This window comes from Giraffa tippelskirchi, chromosome 3 (genome assembly GCF_054371585.1).
Source record: "Giraffa tippelskirchi isolate mGirTip1 chromosome 3, T2T-mGirTip1v1.2.pri, whole genome shotgun sequence".
NCBI lineage: Eukaryota > Metazoa > Chordata > Mammalia > Artiodactyla > Giraffidae > Giraffa > Giraffa tippelskirchi.
The window spans coordinates 14,475,473-14,496,855 of record NC_137277.1 but is presented as its reverse complement, the minus strand read 5'-3'; the positions used below and the strand labels follow the sequence as shown (position 1 = coordinate 14,496,855).

Sequence of the window (21,383 nt, the reverse complement as noted above, 5' to 3'; positions counted from 1 at the left end):
ATCTTTTAAAATACCAATAACTCAGTAATTCAGGAAAAAGAGGGAAAGTTCCCTTCTCCCCCAAATCATGCTGAGCTGACCCACATATTAGATTCCAGAATACTTTTGGAAAAAATGCAAACCTGGGTAACAAATCATTTTTTCACTGATTTTCATTTTAATATTGCTTATGCTCTGTAGGAGCTGATAGGGATAAGGATGTGGTTAAGATATTTTAAAAGACAAAGTACATAGGTTTTGCTTTTATTTTTTTTAAATTAGGTTTAACTTAAGGGTAGGAAGAGATTTAAGAGACTAAGCTATTCCCGAGTACTAATTTTTAACTCCCTTATGATTAATTTAGGTAAGTCATTCTAAACTTTACACAGAGTTTTATATTCTTCTTATTCTTTTTCCAGTCATCTCCCTTTATAAGCTTTTGCTAAGGAGTAAACATCAGTGTTAAACCCTATAGTGCTTAAAAGTGGGGTAATACTTACGAAGAGGTGAATATATGAACTTTCTATTGTCACAGAAGTAAGAAAGTCTTCATACTACTTATTATAGAAACTCAAGCCTTGGCTAAATTCTAACTTTGGTTTTTTTCTTTCCCAGGAATGGCTACTGCTCTAGATTAGGACTTCAACATCTAAGAGAAGAGTGACGATTAACAGAGAAGAGAAAGGAAACATATTCTTTAAAAATCATATAATGTGGCCTCTACCCATGAGCCAACTATTCATCTGGTAGTCAATAAAGGAGTTTTAAAAACTGGCAAGGTTGGACATAGTGAGAAGTAGTATTTCTGCTTAATGAATGCTATGAATGGTACTTAAGGGATTTCTGGGGATAACTTTTATTATATACGGTTTTTACTTGATATGTTGACTTTATTACCTAACCCTTGAATAAAATTTCCTCAATGTGATCTTTAAATTACAATTCCAATATTTGAAAAAGATCATTAGCTGGCAGGTGGCTTTTTCAGAAAGTTTTTATGGATAAGTAGAACTAAAAGGGTGTACTTATCAATCTCCTTTCTCTCATTTCACTTAATTCACTAAGTAAATCTTGAATTGATGAAATTCACTAAATGATAATAGATGTATATATGGCTTAAAAAACAGTCACTTTCAGAAGCCAGAAATACAGACTTTAACTAGAAAAGGAGGGAAAACATAGATAAACTAACTCATATATATTAGAATATCACTCATGATGTTGTCTAAACAAAACAGATCACTCAGACACACAGATGATTCTCAAACGGCCATATTTCTTATTTTTTAATATGCAGCCAATGACATGAAAGAATGAATGATAATGGGATAATGTATTTATGATAAAGAAAATGTCCTTTGAAACACTCTGCCCTCTGGTGTTTAAAATGTTCACCAAAGAGGGAGAATTCTGTCCTGCCATGAGCTGGACCATAAAGAAGGCTGAGCGCCAAAGAATTGATGCTTTTTAACTGTGGTGTTGGAAAGGAATCTTGAGAGTCCATTGGGCTTCCAGGAGATCAAACCAGTCAATTCTAAAGGAAATCAACCCTGAATATTCATTGGAAGGACTGACGCTGAAGCTAAAGCTTCAATACTTTGGCCACCTGATGTGGAGAGCTGACTCAATGGAAAACACCCTGATTCTCAGAAAGACAGAAGGCAGGAAGAGAAGGAGATGAAGAGGATGAGATGGTTGGATGGTATCAATGATTCAATGGACGTGAGTTTGAGCAAGCTCTGGGAAATGATGAAGGACAGGGAAGCCTGGCGTGCCTTAGTCCAACGGGTCACAGAGAGTGGGACACGACTGAGCGACTGAACAGCAATAATGTATTTATTATTCTTACAAGTGGAATACATTTAGGGCACGTAATTTTCTATAATGAGGAAAAAAAACATGGTTTAGCATTATAATAAGTTCTGTTATTATGGAGTGAATATATATTTTCTGCTAAGCTTTAAATGGGGCTTTCTCAGGCAGCACAGTGGTACAGAATCCGCCTGCCAATGCAGGAGATGCAAGAAATGCAAGTTCAATCCCTAGGTCAGGAAGATCCCCTGGAATGGGAAATGGCAACCCACTCCAGTATTCTTGCCTGGAAAATTCCATGGACAGAAGAGTAGTCCACAGGGCTGCAAAGAGTCAGATACAACTGAGCACCCTGAGCACACAAGCTTTATACAATCCCATGCTATGATCTACTTCCTGTCTGGAGAGTCACTGAGAGGATTTCTTTTGAATCATGGATATTTACTTATTTGCCTGCATGATACTTTGTGACTGAAGGGTATTACTAATGACCAATATTATTTAGTACTAACATTCAACATCTGACACTTTTTGAACTGCTCATATTGCAGAGCAGGTGGTTAGGTAAGTAGGGAAAACAGAGACAATTAGGCTTAAAAATAGACTTCCTAGGAACTGTGCCAGAAAACTGTGGTTAAGTTTTCTGGGGGAAATCACAAAGGAAGCTTCGACAATGAAGAAATTTTTTCCTGTAAACTTCACTATCATCTTTAAAAGTGATAATCAGTTCTGAGAAACACCGCACAATAGCTCAAAAGAGTATCAGAGATTATCAACCAAGTAATTGCCAACTTTTTCACCTGTCAGGATTCCTTTTGTTATTCTCCTCCACACAGACTTAAATTTTAAGAGATTTTATATGCCAAAATTTTAACTTATTAATTCAAACTGATATAACAAACTATTAACTGGAGTTTCAAGTAAACATAAGCTGATCACAGAAAAGGTGATATAATTTCATCCAAAAAAAAATAAGCTAGCCTCTATAACTTTATGACAAGTAAATGTACATTTTCTTTTAGGCTCTTTCAAATATTGAGAATTACATCCAGGGCACAGTACTGAATATAACAGGGCTTCATGGTAGTAACTGTCAAATCATACCTACAGGTTGGACACAGTAACTGCTTGGCACATAGAGAAATTTATCTATAAAAACATTTTTGTATTGGGTCACCACTCTAATAGGAATGCTGGAAAAAGTCGTCTATACTTCAGATTTTAGGCAAGTAGATTTCCAAATAAAAAGCACAGAAAGGAAGTTGTAAGCCAATAGTCAGTAATTCTAACAGAGAAGCCAGCTTGAGAGTATAGATTAAAAATTAAAAAGGAATTTATACAACCACAAATGTATGACATAAACATGGGCATACCATGAATTCTCTGATAAATATGGATTTGTGTCCAGAATAGAAACACACAAAGAGAGAAGGACGTAATCAAAGATGAAGAGTGGAAAACCCTCTAATTATATTGTTAAGGAAGAACAGAGCCCCTAAGGAGAAGAGCTATGTTTTTAAGATAGCAAAAAAAAAAAAAGTCTGGATATTTTTAGAATAAAAACATGACAATAAATAATAATAATAATAAATAACATAAATAAACATGAGAAGGCCAGATCCAGTGTATGGGAAAGATAAAAAATGTAATGATATTGTTTTAAGCTTCCATTTACGAATCAATCAGCTGTACTTGACCATACTTATTATCTTATTTAATCCATATAATACCCTGTGAGGCAGAAATAATAAGAATAATGATAGCATTATAACACAGATTAGAAAACATGCTCAGAGGACTTAAGTGGCTTGACCAAGGTCATACAGCTAATAAGTGGCAAAGTCAGGGCTCGAACCCTGTATAACAACTATTAACTGACTGCAGAGTTTGTCACGCTTAACATCCTGCCTCTAAGCAAGAGACAGAACAATTACTCCTTATTCTGCTTTAATCTTCTCCATTAATCATATTTAAACTAAAAAGGGTAAAATAAACGTTGTTAAGAAGTCCCTGAAGTCCAAGTTATGAGTTTAAAAACATATACCCGAAATCCAGGACCACACAATTTACATTTGAGTTCTAAAAGAACATGAAGACAGAACGTGAAACTACTAATAGAAATCTCTGTAAACCCACACAGGAAATTAGGAGGACTATAGGATTAGAAAGTGAGAAAATATGAATACCATAATAGCTTCTACAAAATCTTAATAAAAGGAAAAACGCTCACTGAGAGTCAATAAAGGGTCACAAAGGAAAGTAATTCTGAAATAATCTCAGGTCCATTTTGATATAATTATCAGACTAGAAGATAAAGAAAGTAACATAGATGTAGTACCACCTTGACACTGGATAGGTCTTAAATGAAGTCTCTTAAGCTAGAGAAAGCAGATATGAAAATGGCTTTCCAGGATACAAAGGACTGCCATGTGAAAGAGGAAGTTCATTTATGTCACAAATGAACAGAAGTACTAGGTGGAAACAACAGAGGATATTTGCACATATGTAAATTGGGGCTTCCCTGGTAGCTCAGACAGTAAAGAATATGCCTGCAATGCAGGAGACCTGGGTTTGATCCCTGGGTCAGGAAGATCTCCTGGAGAAGGGAATGGCAATCCACTTCAGTATTTTTGCCTAGAGAATTTCATAGTCCATGGGGTTGCAAACAGCTGGACATGACTAAGCGACTACACTTTCACTTTTAAATAGAAAATTGATGGTTAAAACTATTCAATGAAAGAACAGGCTAAGGACAAAGCAGAAAGCTTGCCATTTACTGAAAGTTTTGACGTAGAAGCCACTGACTATCCACTTAGACTGCCATAAAAATTAAATCTGCTCACTGTAAAGCATTTCATACTGTCTGGAACACAGAAATAGCTCAATAAACATTAGCTATTATTACCATTACCTAAAAGTTTAGTAAAACTGCAAAATCATCTGGACTTGCTGATTCTTAGGGTTCTCTGACTTCTCTGGTTACTGGGCTAGTCATATTTTTGTTTACTTGAGTCAGTTTTACAGTTTGTTTTCTTCCATTTATCTAGTTTTTATGTGGCCCTACTATACACCTGTATACTATCCATTCTATTATAACAAAGAGCATTACTATCATGGCTATTTCACTTCTTGCTCTATGTGCCCTGTGAGTTATTTAACCCCTCTCTCTCCTCTTTCCCACTATGATGGAAAATTATACTGGTCAAAAGAATTTTCTACTCTCTTAATCTTTTCAATGAACTTGTTTGCAGCTTCACTGATCAAGAATTTTATTCTGTATTTTACTTGTATTCATTATTGCTTTTAATTTTTTTATGATTACTTCTTTTATGTTTACTTACGCTTCTTCTGTCTCCTTGAGTTAAATGAATAGTAAATTCACTTTCAGTATTTCTTATTTTCTAATAAAAGCACTCAAACATACACATACACATATATGCACACTAGGAAAAAGAAAACCCATTAGTATATGATAAACTCTACGGTGAAGAGGCATCTGGTTCCTCCAGGGCAACTGTGATAGAGGTTGTCATGTTGTTCCTTTAGGATTGTAGAGTGGTGAAGTTTCTAACTGCAGACAGGCCTTCTTGGGAGATTCTGAAAGCCATCATAAACCTTTACTAAAAGTCTTTCTGTTTAGACTACCCAAGGTGACTCAGTTTTCTATGATCAAAGTCAGAACCAAACAACTAATAATGCTAAGACAGAAAAAGAAAGTAGCGAATCAGCTCATCTGCTTACCAGTTAAACAGTACATCAAAGAAAAGAACACATCTCAGGAATCTTTTTTTTTTTAACACAGATGAAGGCTAATAATAACTGTTTCACAGGAAAATTATAAAAACATCTTGCTGGGAATTATCCTTATCTGTAGTATATGCTGTAATTTTCCTAGGAAGACACTATTTTCTTTTAGAAAATATTGATCTTCAAACAAAAAAAGACTACATTGTAGGAGGCAATGACCATTTAGAGAGATACAAGGAAACGAGAAACCGAGCACAAGCTGATAAAGGACGACTTCCCATAGGTAAATACTGACAAGAGATCTATTGAAAAATACTACCATGGTTTCTTACAATTTTGCATATACTTGGCTAAGTCAACTTTCACCCTAAAATGTTTAAGTAATTGAGTCCAGAGGTTCCTTTACATTGATTGCCAATCCTCGCCAGAGGATTTGGCCCTTTCTCCATAAAGGGATATTTTGTCACTTTTGCAAACTTCACTTAGTAGTGGTTGAACAGAGAGGAAGACAGAACAACTGTATTTCAGTGGAATTTACACAGCAATACTACAACTACCTCACATAATTCCACTATAAATAAATACCATGATAGCCTAAATAATGCTTTTATTCTGTATGAGTAACTTCCATTCAAATATGCAAAAATTAGTAGAAAAGTATTTGCTATATATTAATACAAACTCCTACCTTATGTTTCTATAAAAATCTAAAGAGCAAATTTAATTATGTTGCAAATCCAGTATGTGCAAACACCAAATAAAGAACTCTGTTTGATAACGTATGTTGTCATTTAGGTATTCAAAATGTATATGCTGACAGAGACTCTATCCTTAACTAAAATGTAATCAGGCTGCTCTGAGCCCTCTATCTACCTACCTACTTACTGCTCAGTTGCTAAGTCACATCCCACTCTTTGCAGCACCATGGACTGTAGCCCACCAGGCTCCTTTGTCCATGGGATTTCCCAGGCAAGAACACTGGAGTGAGTTGCCATTTCCTTCTCCAATGGATCTTCCCAATCCAGGGATCAATCCCTCGTCTCTGGCTTGGCATGTGGATTCTTTACCACTGAGCCATCAGTAGGTAGCCACCCATCTACCTACTGACCATTTTTAAAAGTGACACTCTATTTACAGTTATTACAGAATACTGGCTATATTCCCTGTGTTGTACAATACACCCTTGTAGCCAATCCCTATTGTTTGATGTCAAACCCAATTATTTGACAAGGCCTCAGCTTAGCCCAGCTGTAGCAAGAATCCTACGAAGTCAGTTCAGCAAGAATATCCCACACTTGGTATCTAATTACCCAGATCTTTAGCAAGAGTTCCCCTACCCTTGATTTCTCCTCTTAGGAATTTTTCATCCACTGCCACCCTGCCCAACTTGCTCCTTGGTTATAACTCCCTAGTTATAACCTAGTTATTTACTCTTATGCTATAATAGCATGAGTGCACTGAGATAACTCAGACTACAGAGACTAACATGATCTCCAGGCTCTTTATATTTCCAAACTGGCTTTTCAATAATTGTCTCAAACTATGTTTCCACTTTACCCAGGGCATAAAATTAAGAGAAAAGTAACACTTATCAATGCTTATTATACGCTAGCTAGGTTGTATGTTTAAGAAATCTTAATCTTCATAGCAACCCTGTTATCTTTTTTCTAATAAAATTTACTAATGTACACCTTGAATTTCAGTGGTTCTAAACATTGCAAGACAATTATTCCTTTGCAAAGAACATATCATAAGTACACTACAATATATCAAACTATGTAGGCTAACTATATAGACTCTTTTTATTTATTTATTTATTTATTTATTATTTTTTTTATTTTATAAATTTATTTATTTTAGTTGGGGGCTAATTACTTTACAATATTGTAATAGTTTTTGCCATACATTGACATGAATCAGCCATGGGTCTACATGTGTTCCCCTTCCTGGACCCCCCACCCACCTCCCTCCCCATTCCATCCCTCTGGGTCATCCCATTGCCCCGGCCCTGAGCCCTTGTCTCATGCATCGAACATGGAATGGTGTTCTGTTTCACATATGATAATATACATGTTTCAATGCTATTCTCCCAGAACGTCCCACCCTCACCTTCTCCCTCAGAGTCCATAAAGTTGTTCTATGCATCTGTGTCTCTTATTCTGTCTCGCATATAGGGTTATCGTTACCCTCTTTCAAATTCCATATATATGCATTAGTATACTGTATTGGTGTTTTTCTTTCTGGCTTACTTCACTCTGTATAATGGGCTCTAGTTTCATCCATCTCAGCAGAACCGATTCAAATGTATTTTTTTAATGGCTGTGTAATATTCCATTGTGTATATGTACCACAGCTTCCTTATCCATTCGTCTGCTGATGGACATCTAGGTTGCTTCCATGTCCTGGCTATTGTAAACAGTGCTGCGATGAACATTGGGGTACACACGTCTCTTTCAATTCTGGTTTCCTCGGTGTATATGCCCAGCAGTGGGATTGCTGGGTCATATGGCAGTTCTATTCCCAGTTTTTTAAGGAATCTCCACACTGTTCTCCATAGTGGCGGTACTAGTTTGCATTCCCACCAACAGTGTAAGAGGGTTCCCTTTTCTCCACACCTTCTCCAGCATTTATTGCTTGTAGACTTTTGGATAGCAGTATAGGCTCTTTTTAATGTCAAAATAGCTTTAAGCAATTTTCCCAGGATGTCTCAGAAACAAGTTAATAATTTCATTTTATGAATAATGAAAACAATATTTTGGCCTTAGCTAGCATCTAAAATAACTAGGCTGCAGCATGATTGTAGTGGATATTGTGAATTATTTACCATCTAAATTGGACTGCCACATGATCATTACAACCTATTGGTAGCAAATACTTTAAAAATTAGGCCAAAAAATCTTTCCCAGAGGCTAGATACTAATCCATTTGACATCAGTATTTTTTTTGTTTTTTGACATCAGTATTCTAAGGTTAACTCCCTACAACAGGAGAGGGACTTACTTAAGGCAATTAAATAAATTACTTGAAGGTCATGTTTCAAAGGCTCAGAATTCATATTTGACAGCTGATAGAAATCAATTTTATTATTTGTTTCATCCTAATCTATTTTAAAATTTAATAATGATCATTATTAACATTTACTGGACTGCCTATTCTATGCCAAACACTGTCTTACCAGCTTTACACAAGTCAACCCATCCAATTCTCTTAACAGTCCTATGAGGTAAATACTATTTTAATCCTTATTTTAGAAACAAGGAAACTGAAGTATAGAGACTTGAAGCAACTTTGCACAAGTTGACACAACTAGGAAAGGGCAGTCAGGGTCCATTTTGTTATACTGCCTCTTGAGAATGGGTTTTACACATAGAAACACAAACATTACAGAATGGCATACAACAAAATTCATGTCTTCTTCCTCCTGCTTCTGAGTTCGAGCTATCATTTCTCCACTTCACCACCGAATGAACGTGTGTGTGATATGTGTATGTTTGCATATCATTTAAAAACATAAATAGATGACTATTACTGATAAATATTTAGATTTTTTTAAACTACATAAACAATATTACATATAGACACACATAATTTTTAAATTTGTTCAAATTTATTTATAAAGTAAACTCAGCAATAAAATTGCTGGGTCAAAGATGATGAGCATTACAATTCTGACACCTATTTCAAACTGTCCTACAAAAACAGTGTGCCAATTTACAGCTCTACTAACAGTATGAATACTCAAAACTTACCTTCTACTAAACTCAGAGTGTAAATTCATTAAGTGTTGATGAATGAACTACTGGCACTCCCAATTTCTACATTTTAAGAAGCACCCTGAGAGATTTTATGATATTATGAACAAAAACGTCTTGGAAAGATCACTGAATAAGAAGCTAGAGAACAGTGGCAATTCTGTTACCACAGTTAACTAGGGCCAATGGTGTGTGTCTCTGCACTCCGCTCTTCCGTGCTTCCCCCCAAAGCAAAGCAATATCCAACTAAGCCAAATGAACCTTGAGGCATGACCAACATCCAGGTCTTCTAGTTTCCCTATATTGCTTAAACCATGGCTATGTCTTGTTACTTTTTTTTTTTAAACAAAAAGTCTTAACTGATATACCAGATGCCTTGGGTAAATTCTATAAACCTCAATTTTTTCATTGGTAAAATGAACCTCATTTGGAGTTTAAAGGCTTAGTTATTAATTCTGGCTTTGATCTCTTCTTAGTTGTATTAATTTGAGCAAGACATTTTACCTTTCTAAAGCTTCATTTATTCATGTGAAGAATATGTGTTCATATGGTATGTCACACAACAGGCACTCAAGTGAGAATTATTATCATTATTACTATTACTCATTAAAAAGTATAATTTTTAAAACACGACAAATTTTAAAGTTCCAAATTGGTATCTAATGTTCAATACAGTTTTTAAAAACTTTTCACCAAATTTAAACAGATTTTATCAACAACAACTGCTCACACATTCTGAGCATTTAGATCAAAGGCAAAAGGAGAAGGGGGTGGCAGAGGATGAGATGGTTAGATAGTATCACTGACTCAATGGACATGAGTTTGAGCAAACTCTGGGAAATAGCAAAGGACAGAGAAGCCTGGTGTGCTGCAGTCCATGAGGTCACAAAGAGTCTGACACGACTTAGCAACAACAACAAATACATGTATTTATGCATGTATTAAGCAAATAGTAATCATCAATGGACAGGTTTGACTATCCATGAGGTAGGAGGGATCGTTAACACCACTTTGCAGATGAAGAAACAGAAGCAGGGGAATAGTTAAGTGACTTTCTCAGAGCTGCAATACAGACACAAGTAGCATGACCATAGAACCCATTCCTCTCTTAACCACTTTTACTGTAACCTGTTTTTGTACTGGATAGAGCTATATATACTTTAAACATATAATACACACACGCACACACACACACACACACACACACTTGGTTTTCAAGCTCCAAATTACATATCTTTATTCTTGAGCAGGCCGTTCCCCATTCTCACTCCTGTGAGACTAAAGATAAGTCAAAGTATTTGGAAATAGATCTTCATATACAACTGTGTGAAGGACTAAGACAAATATGTTGAAAGTACAAAGGTTATTAAAAAAATAGTAACAGGGAAATGTTACCCTGTTATGTTTTACTTGATAAAACAAACAAAAAGAAAGACTGTCTTTCAATACTCTATTAACTTGTTAGAAGGTAAAGACTTGTTAAAGGTCTGGAAAACACACCCATGTTTAATGAATGTGGGATTCTCTAGACCAGGGGTCCCCAACCTCTGAGATCTAAGGCCTGATGATCTGAGGTAGAGCTGATGTAATAATAATAGAAATAAAGTGCACAATCAATATAATGTACTTGAATCATCCCTAAACCAACCCCCTCAACCTGGTCTATGGAAAAATTGTCTTCCATGAAACCAGTGCCAAAGAGGTTGCGGACCACTGCTCTAGACTCTCACAGGCCACTCATAACACATGTGCCATCAAGTTCTGATAAAAAGGTAAATCAGATCATATTATTTCCCATTCCAGCTCTGCCAAAAATCCCACAGAGTAGGTTCCCTATCATGATCATAAAAAACTCTGGCCTCTGCCCACGTCTTCAACTATTTGATACACCCCTCCCCTCTGACTTATTCTGCTGAGGTCACACTGCCTTCTCTCTAATTCAACTCACCAGCACTGATTTCTGCTTTAGGACTTTTGTTCTGGTTGTTCCCTCTGCCTGGAAGGCTCTGACCCCAGATCTTCCCATGACTGGCTTCTTTTTGTTATTAAGCATGTGTGTGTGCTAAGTTGCTTCTGTCATGTCTGACTCTTTGAGACCATGTGGACTGTAGCCAGGCTCCTCTGTCCATGGGATTCTCCAGGCAAGAATACTGGAGTGGGTTGCCATGCCCTCCTCCAGAGGATCTTCCAGACCCAGATATTGAACAAGGGGCTCCTACACTGCAGGCACATTCTTTATCACTGAGCCTCAGTTCAAATATCTCTTCCTCTGATTCTCCCCAATCACTCCATAGAGAGAAACCTACCTCTACTCCAGTTTTACTCTCTCCCTTTTCCTACTTTATTACCCTTACAGTACTTGCTACTATCTAAAATTATTTATTTATTGGTTAATGTTTATTACAGCTCCTTCACAACTGGAATATAAACATCTTCAAAGTCAGGGGCTTCAAGTGTCTTTTCCTGCACTCTGTTTACTGTATCTAGAGCAGTGCCTGATACAGTAGGTCCTAAACAAATATTTGTTTAATGATTAAGTAAGGAGCACAGAAGAATAACGAGCAAGCTAACTTGATGGTAGCAGAGACAGGGGACTAAACATTAGATAAAGTCAGAAAGAAAACAGAAAAAGATGACTATTCTGGCCCTACTTATTCAGTTTGGTTGTAATATGAATATAAGCAAGATAAGGTAGCTGGAAGTTTAAATGAATGGAAATGGATAAATTAGTATGTGTAGCCCTAATGGCCATATTCAATTAATGTATTTTGTTAAGAACAATTCTCTGGAGGACATTCCTTTATGGTCAGCTAATCTTTTTCCATTCAATGTTCTTTTTACTTATTTATACCAAAATATAATTACGAAAGGAAAGAAACTGACGAGTAATCTACTAAATAATATTTTAAATTTAAATTCCAAAGTAATTTCATTCTGGGTTAAACCAGAAGATTTTTATCACCTAATTCACTTGGCAGAAAATTGGCCACAGAAAAGTTTTCATAGCATCCTCTTTCAGGAGATAGATTTCTTTTGTTCAGATATTTTAAAATGCATCTTCAAACTTTAAACTCCTAGGGCTTTGAAAATCTCTTCAGTGAATAAAACAAAATTATCTGAGAGGATACTTACCTTTCAAGCACTGTAAAATTAAACCTGAATAGTTCGTACATGTAATTAACCAAGTATACTTATTGCTGCTTCCCTCTACCACCTCTCTGTACTCAGGCATGTTGTTGACTTTGTTATTATATGTACTTATCTTTTGGGTTACCTAAAGGTTGTCTATTTAAGCTGAAGTTCAAACTGGGATAGTCAAATGGGACAAGAAAGTGATATCTCTAAAATCTCAGGCAATACAGCTAAGTTCTATAAGGAAACTATTTTTCCTGCTATTTCTTCACATATGTGTGGTAAAATGAAGCACATCACTTGGCAGCCATCAGATTTGGTTATTTGCATTTTCAGTAATCAATAATACCTTAAACTGTAAGAAAAAGGGGAAACTTCTAAGCACTGAAATTTTTATTCAAGACCAATTACATACAATTTTCCTATTTTTAGATAACAGAAGGAGTAAGTATTTTAGTAAAATGCTATTAAGCTATTTTATTGATTTTTATCTAATCCAAGAATCAAAATAGACTTTGAGTCAGTCATTTGAAGATGCCTAAAACAAAAATGAACAACATAAGAGCATAACTTATGCTCTGCAGGTCTACAGAATAAACACTATCGTTTTAATGAAAATTATATACACTTAATATCATTTTATTTTCTTTTGAACTGTTGTTTGATAATCAACTCTATTGTCTAACTCAATGCCAGATACATAGGAGGAAGTCAATATATCCTTTGGGAATGACTTCATTTCTTGCCTCCATACACTCATAATCCATTCAATGGCAGTCAACTAACTGATACTGAATATAAACTAATAACGTTAAATCTAAGAAAATGACCCAGGCATACATATTTTTGCACATAAGTATCATTTAACATATTAAATTTTCTTTCCTGAAAAAGCTTTAAGAGATAAAAGTTTATTTAATAAAGACAGAGTTTGATACCTAACAACTTGATCTGACTATACAGTACATACAGTGAGATCATATTAAAGTCAATCCACAACCTATGAACTATAGTGAATATTTTAAGAAGTTGGAGTACTGTACCATGGAGAGGTAAACATCTAAATTAGCTGTCAAAAATAGGTAAGAAAAATACAAATCAAGATTTCAAACAAAAAATATGTACCCTTACTGAACTATGAAGCCTTCATTATTCTAAAATTACAATATCTCCATCTGGTAATCTGACATGAACAAGCTGATAAATGCAATCAGAACAACAGTATATTCTCACAAAACCAGAAATTTCCTGAAAGCCTGGAAAAATATGTCCACAACAGATGGATCATTTAGAAAATAAATACATCAATCTGTCAAACGGAGCACTAGTCTAATTTCCTAAATTAAAATCAGTGGGAGCTCTACTTTCCAAGAGTCTGTGACATTAGAAAGGCCAAAGAGGAAAAACCTAGAGATGCACATAAACATATTTGCTATGAACTAGAGTGCATACTGTTAGGTCTCCTGTTAAACATACTCAATGTAGGTAAAGTCCTTACCAGTTAACTTCTTCACAGGTTGGAGCCGAACACTGATAGACTGATGTGTGAGTAAGGGGGAGGATGGAAGAGAGCGAGACATGCCCTCCATAATCCGAATGTGCTGCATACCTTCACTCACGGGAAGTGGTGGGACGGCGTAGTCTGGCTCAAAAGCACAATCGCTTTCTGTGGAGATGCCACCTGTGACACAGGAGAAAACAGGACAAAACAGATGGTGAGAAGAGGTTCATCTCCTAAAATTCTTCTCTATTAAAACTGACCTTTCTGGATGACTCAGCATGGTGTATACTGATACTGATTCTTCACTCTGAAAAGACAAATATGGTATTCCCAACACATTTGTTCATTTCTCCATTACTGGGTACTTACTTTGAGGTCTAGCACTAAGAAACTGAACAAGAATAAGACAGGATTCCTCCTTGTGAGGGTTCACTGTTTCATGAGCAATGTAGTCATATAAACAATAATTACAGGGGATTCCCTGGTGGTCGAGTGGTTGGGACTTCGCCTCCAATGCAGGGGGTGGGGTGGAGGTTCAATCCCTGGTTAGGGAGCTGGGGTCTCACATGCCTCATGGCCAAAAACCAGAACATAAAACAGAAGCAATATTATGAAAAGTTCAACGGGGACTTTGAAAATGGTCCACAGATGTCCATCAGCAGACGAATGGATAAGGAAGCTGTGGTACATATACACAATGGAATATTACACAGCCATTAAAAAAATACATTTGAATCGGTTCTACTGAGATGGATGAAACTGGAGCCCATTATACAGAGTGAAGTAAGCCAGAAAGAAAAACACCAATACAGTATACTAATGCATATATATGGAATTTGAAAGAGGGTAACGATAACCCTATATGCGAGACAGAATAAGAGACACAGATGCATAGAACAATTTTATGGACTCTGAGGGAGAAGGTGAGGGTGGGACGTTCTGGGAGAATAGCATTGAAACATGTATATTATCATATGTGAAACAGAACACCATTCCATGTTCGATGCATGAGACAAGGGCTCAGGGCCGGGGCAATGGGATGACCCAGAGGGATGGGATGGGGAGGGAGGTGGGTGGGGGGTCCAGGAGGGGGAACACATGTAAACCCATGGCTGATTCATGTCAATGTATGGCAAAAACTATTACAATATTGTAAAGTAATTAGCCCCCAACTAAAATAAATAAATTTATTAAAAAAAATAATAATAAAAAAAATAAAAAGCAGAGCCAAAATTCAAATCTATAAAAAAAAAAAAAGAAAGAAAATGGTCCACATAAAAAAAAAAATCTTTAAAAAATAATAATTACAGTACAACGCAACAAGTGGTATAATTAGAACAACGATCTTCAATTGTCCCTGATAAGACCAACATGAAAGAAGATATTCACCTGCTTGACAATGCAATCTATGAAATTCCTGGCAGGATCATTGTAACTATTTCTTATTCTCTTTCTCCAAGAATGCACATGAAAATACAAGTGGGTAAGACTAACATTATATGGTGATTTTTGAATCTGCTCAAACATTTAAAAAAAAGAGTAAATGATATGTTGTTTACTTCCACGGATATGCTGTTGGTTTCTACTTCTGGTAATGGCAGATTACATACTTGAGACCAATTTTGCCCTAAGAAAACTATAACTGTATATGTTTTTAAAATCCTCCTAAAGGCATTGGAGAGTTAACAGCATGATGAAGACTTACAAGAAGACTGAGACTGGTATGTGGGGTCACTTTTCACTTAGTGGTATCTGAAAGGCTAAGAAGTCATTGACAGTTTTATAGAGCTGGGAGAACCAAGCTTCTAAGAGGGAGCTGGTAAAACTCTAACACTTTGTTTGGAACCCCAAAGGGCTACATTCTAGGGGTGAGTATAAACCAAAACTAGACTGGCCTTTACAGGACTGAAGCTCAGCTTCAAATGTGTACCACAAAATTTAATCAAGGCAATCTCAGATTGCTTGCCAGAAACAAACATAAATCTTCTCAGAGGAAGATAACATCATCATAGGTCTCAGATTATTTCCACCATTTTCATATATAATATCTGACCCTTAACTAACAATAACAAAGAAATATAACACGAAAAAAGCAAGTCAGAAAGACCATGCAAAATAAACAGTCTCAGAGGGAACACAGAACAATAAGAAACAGAATTTAAAGTAGTATGCTTAACACCAAACAGATTAAAATACTTAGGAATGTATTGAACCAAAGTGAAAGATCTGTACATTGAGAACTATAAGATACTGATGAAGAAATTGAAGACACTGAAGACATAAATAAACGGAAAGATTTCTTGTGTTAATGGACTGTAATGATTATTAAAATGTTCTTACTACCCAAACTAATCTACAGACCCAATGTAATCTCTATAAAAATTCCAATGACACTTTTTCATAAAAACAGAAAAAAGAAATCCCAAAATTCCTTCACAATCTTTCACAAAGGCTCTAAACAGCTAATGTAATCAAGTAATCTTGAGCCAGAAGAACAAAGCTGACACTTTCTCATTTCAAATTATATTACAAAGCAGTAGTGAAACAGTTTGGTATTAGCATAAAAACAGACACATAGATCAATGGAAGAGAACAGAGAACCTAGAAGTAACTCCATGCATATGTGGTCAACTAATCTTTGATAGGGCACCAAGAATACACAATGGGGAAAGGACAGTCTCGTCAATAAACAGTATTGGAAAAACTGCATAATCACATGCAGAAAGTGAGACTGGATCTTGTCCGAACCCACATACAAAAATGAACGGAAAATGGGTTCAAGACAAACGTAAGCCCTGAAATCATAAAGTTCTTAGGAGAAAACCTTGGAGGAAAAGTCCATAAAATTCCTATTGAAAATGATTTTGTTTTGGATTTGACATCAAAAGTACAACCAATAAAAACAAGTGAAACTATATCAAACTAAAAAGTTTCTGCACAGCAAAGGAAAGCATCAACAAAATGAAAAAGCAACCTACAGAATGGGAGAAAATATTCGCAAACCATATATCTGGTAAGGGGTTAATACTAAAAATATGTAAGATACCCATACTCAATAACAAAAACAAAACCTAATTAAAAATGGGCAAAGGATGTGAATAAATATTTTCCAAAGAAGAAATACAAATAGCCAACAGGCACATGAAAAAGCAATCAACATCAACAATCATCAATCACAAAATCAAAATTACAATGAGATACCACCTCACACCTGTTAGGACAGTTATTATCAAAATGTCAAAAGATAACAAGTATTGGCAAGATAACAAGTATTGATGTGGAGAAAAAGGAACCCCTATACATTGTTGGTGGGAATATAAATTGGTACAACCATTATGGAAAACAGTAATGGAGAGTCCTCAAAAATTGAAAATAGAACCATCATATGATCCAACTAATCTACTTCTGAGTATATACAAAAAGGAAATATAAGCATTATCTCAAAGAGATAGCTGCACTCCCATGTTCACTGCAGCATTATTCAAAGTAGCCACAATATAGAAACAACTTTAGTGTCTGTCAATGGATGGATGGATGAAGAAAATGTGATTTTACACACACACACACACACTCTCCCCCCCACCCCAAGGAATACTATTCAGCCTTAAAAAAAAAAAAAGGAACTCCTTTCACTTGCAACAACATAGATGAGCCTGGGGGACATTATGCTAATAACCAGACACAGAAAGAAATATCTCTACATAATCTCACCTATACGTGGAATCGAAGAAAATAAGATCAAAATCATAGTAGCAGAGAGAATAGTGGTTACCAGGGGCTAGGAGGTAGAGGCAAAACAGAGATGTTGGTCAAAGAGTAAAAACTTTCAGTTATTGGATGAATAAGTTCTGGAGACCTAATGTACACCATGGTGACTACAGCAAATAATAATATATTGTATACTTAAAATATGCTAAGAGAGTAGATCTCAAATATTCTCACACATACACACAAAAAGGGTAAACATGTGAGGTGATGTTCTATATCTTAATCAGCTTGATTGTGGCAATCCACAATGTACATATTCATTAAACATCATGTTGCATACCTTAAATATATACAATTTTTATTTGTCTATCATATCTTAATAAAACTGAGGGGAAAGAGGGGAAATTTTTTTAAAAAACAAGCACATGGTATTACATGCAATACCACTTCACACTCAGTGTGATGGCTGTTAAAACAACAGCAGGGAAGTGTTGGTAAGGGTGTGGAGAAACTAGAACCTTCATACATTGCTGGTAGGAATATGAGACGTTATAGCTGCTGTCTAAAACATTTTCGCAGTTCCTCAAAAAGTTAGACACAGATTACCATCTAATCCAGTCCATCCCTCTTCTATGTGTATACCCAAAGGCAACGAAAACAGGTTTTCAAGGAAAAACAAGGACATGAATGTTCACAGCAGCATTATTTGAAATAGCCCAAAATTGAAACAACTCAAACATCATTAACTGGTGAATCAATAAAGAAAATGTGACATATTATGATGAAATATTATTCAGCAATAAAAATAATGAAGGCTTGATTCATGCTACAACACTGATAAAACTTTGAAAACATTATACTAAGTGAAAGAAGCCAGACTAAAAAATGCTACATGTTGTATGATTCCATTTATATGAAATGTTCCGAAAAAGCAAATCCAGACAGAAAGGCGACCAGTGGTTTCCAAGAACGACCCCAGGAATGGGGACTGAATGCTTAACAGGTACAGGTTTCCTTTCGGGGTGATGGATTATATAGCAGTGATATTTGCACAACACTGTAAACGTACTGAAGTCCACTGAATTGTACACAATAATATGGTTTAAATTACCACAATTAAAAATATTACATAGATATTTACCCCCTACTCATGTATTTACTTGAACCAAAAGCCTAGTAATCATTCACTTCTTCCCATCACATCCCTTTGCAACAATGCAATAGGTATTCTGCAGATTATCAATCTCAAATAGAATTCAAATCTGCCATGTTCTCCTCATTTCTTCTATTATTACCATGGTCCAGATCACTCTTATCTTTCCCCAAAACTTCTGTTGGTAGAAATCTAGGACTTATTCCTTATCTCTGGATTTCAGAAATTTTACCGGAATAGGTCTTAACTTTTTATTTCTCATTAGTCACTAGGTCCTTTCTTTCACCATGTTGATTAATTCTTCTCTTCCAATGGTTCTTTTCTCTTTCTTTCTGGAGCTGTGATCAGATGAATACTGTATCTCCTAGATCCATTTATCAAGTCTCTTTCTTAACAGATTTCTAATTTGGGGGCTTTCATACATAGACATGAGACTGACTTATAAGGAATTATAGTATTTTATAAATTATAGTATTTTACACTTCCCAGGTGGCACAATGGTAAAGAATCCGTCTGTCAATGCAGGAGATGCAGGTTTGATCCCTGGGTCAGAAAGATCCCCTGGAGTAGGAAATGGTAACTCAGTCCAGTATTCTTGCCTGGAAAATTCCATGGACGAGGCAGCCTGGTAGGCTATACTCCATGGGATCACAAAGAGACACGACTGAGCACGTGCACACGCACGTATAGTATTTTACATGTTTACAAACAAAGAGGTACATCATTAGTGTAATAATTCCCTAATTAAAGAAAAAGAACAACTAGGTTTTTAAAATATATATATATACCTAGAAGAATGCATTTGATTTAGTGAAATACTTCTTTTCACTTGAAATTTTCCAATGTTAAATCTTGGCTGATAATTTTAGAATCTAATAATACTCCTTAAGGAATAATACTGCAATTAGTCCAGTATGGATGTCCTAGTTTACTTTTCTGCTTAAAAATATTTTTCCTCTATCTTCTCTGCCCTATAAATTGTGCTTGAACTCATTGTAGCTATAGAGAAAAAACTATAAAAATATGTTTCAAGTAAAGTACTGGTAAGCATTCACACAATTTGACTATATCAGTCTGCTTTCTTTTTTGAGGGGGTAACTAACAACCTCAAAATTTCAGCAGTCTATAAGATTCATTTTTCTGCTCATGAGTCTGCAGATTGACTGTGGGTCAGCTGATCTTGGTTGGTTTATCAAGCTCAGAACTATTCCAATGTGTCTCTCATACTGGGCCTAGTCCTGATGGGACAGTGAATACAGGGGGTATGCTCTTCCCATGGAAGATCACAGGGCTGCAGGAGACCAAGTTAAATCAGAAGAGTGTATTTAAGACCTCTGTTCACTAACACTTTACTGGCCCAAGTCAGTCCAAATGAGACATCAATGGAGCATGGAAATACACTTGGCCCATTTCAGTGGGAACCACTAAAAAGCTACACAATAAAAGGAATAGATGAATAATTTTATAACCAGGAAGGAAGTAAAAAATTTGAAATCCAATTTACCAAGCTTGTAAGATGGTACCTGGGGCTTCCCAGGTGGCGCTAGTGGTAAAGAACCCACCTGCCAATGCAGGAGATGGAAGAGACATGGGTTCTATCCCTGGGTTGGGAAGATCCTCTGGAAAAGGGCATGGCAACCCACTCCATTATTCTTTCCTGGAGACTCCCATGGACAGAGGAGCCTCGCAGGCTATAGTCCATAGGATCGCAAAGAGTGGGACATGACTGAAGCAACCTGGCACGCATGCAAGATAGTATCTACTGGCACCCCAAACTATTCAATCGTCATTTTCTATCTTTCTTTTTCCTACTACTTACTTTGTCCTGCTTCAGAATAAAAATTACTAAAATAATGTGATAGAGATATGGGCAGAAAAAATAAACTGCTAATGTCACAGCAAAAAATTCAATTATGCTAGATACCTGGTAATTAGGCATTCAAAAGTTGCATTGAGAAAGCACAAGGATATCAAGTATATGGACACTAAAGTAATGTTAGGAGCAACTATGATTCAATAAAAATTTCAGTCTTCACTAAGTCTTATATTTAGTACAGATGATTATGAAATATTAAAGTTCAAGTTAATAAAGAAATTCTTTAGCCAAAGGCCATACCTGTTCTACAGAACTGCCTTCTAATTTTCCAAGTTGCATAAATAACTACAAATAAAACTTCTAAATCAAAAGCCTTTAGCATGATAATTCATTGAACTGTACATATAATTGGTGAATTTTCCAGTTTACATGTTATTAAAAGCTTATTCTTAAAAAGTACTCAGAGAAACAAAACAGAGCACAGTGATAAACTTAAAATCAATGGGCTTTTACATATTTCATAAACAAAGGAGTTTTGCCTAAAATTATTCCAAACGTCCTTTTAACTTACACCACTTAGTAATAGTCTCATAACAAGTCCATATATCAAGTAGGAAACAGGCCAAGAGAAGAGTAGTAACTAGTACAGAGTCATGTATCAGATAGCATGACTGCCTATGTAGAAAATTTTAAGAAATCTACAAAAAAAAAAAAAAAAGCCACTAGAAAAAAAAAGGTGAGTTAGGCACACTCAAAGGTTACAGAGTCCATATACAAGGAGCA

The 21,383-nt window shown here is 35.7% G+C and overlaps 1 protein-coding gene across 4 annotated transcripts in view; it reads right to left on the bottom strand.

Annotated features, from left to right (window-relative positions):
- The window catches only part of TANC2 (tetratricopeptide repeat, ankyrin repeat and coiled-coil containing 2), a 363,447-nt gene that overhangs the window by 213,491 nt on the left and 128,573 nt on the right, over positions 1–21,383 (bottom strand). For 3 of the 4 annotated variants that reach the window (XM_081576541.1, XM_081576540.1, XM_081576542.1), the window contains exon 4: positions 13,921–14,103. In XM_081576541.1, the coding sequence (XP_081432667.1) occupies positions 13,921–14,103 (183 nt within the window). The remainder of the gene's footprint in view (positions 1–13,920; positions 14,104–21,383) is intronic. The other variant, XM_081576543.1, reaches the window with a different exon arrangement.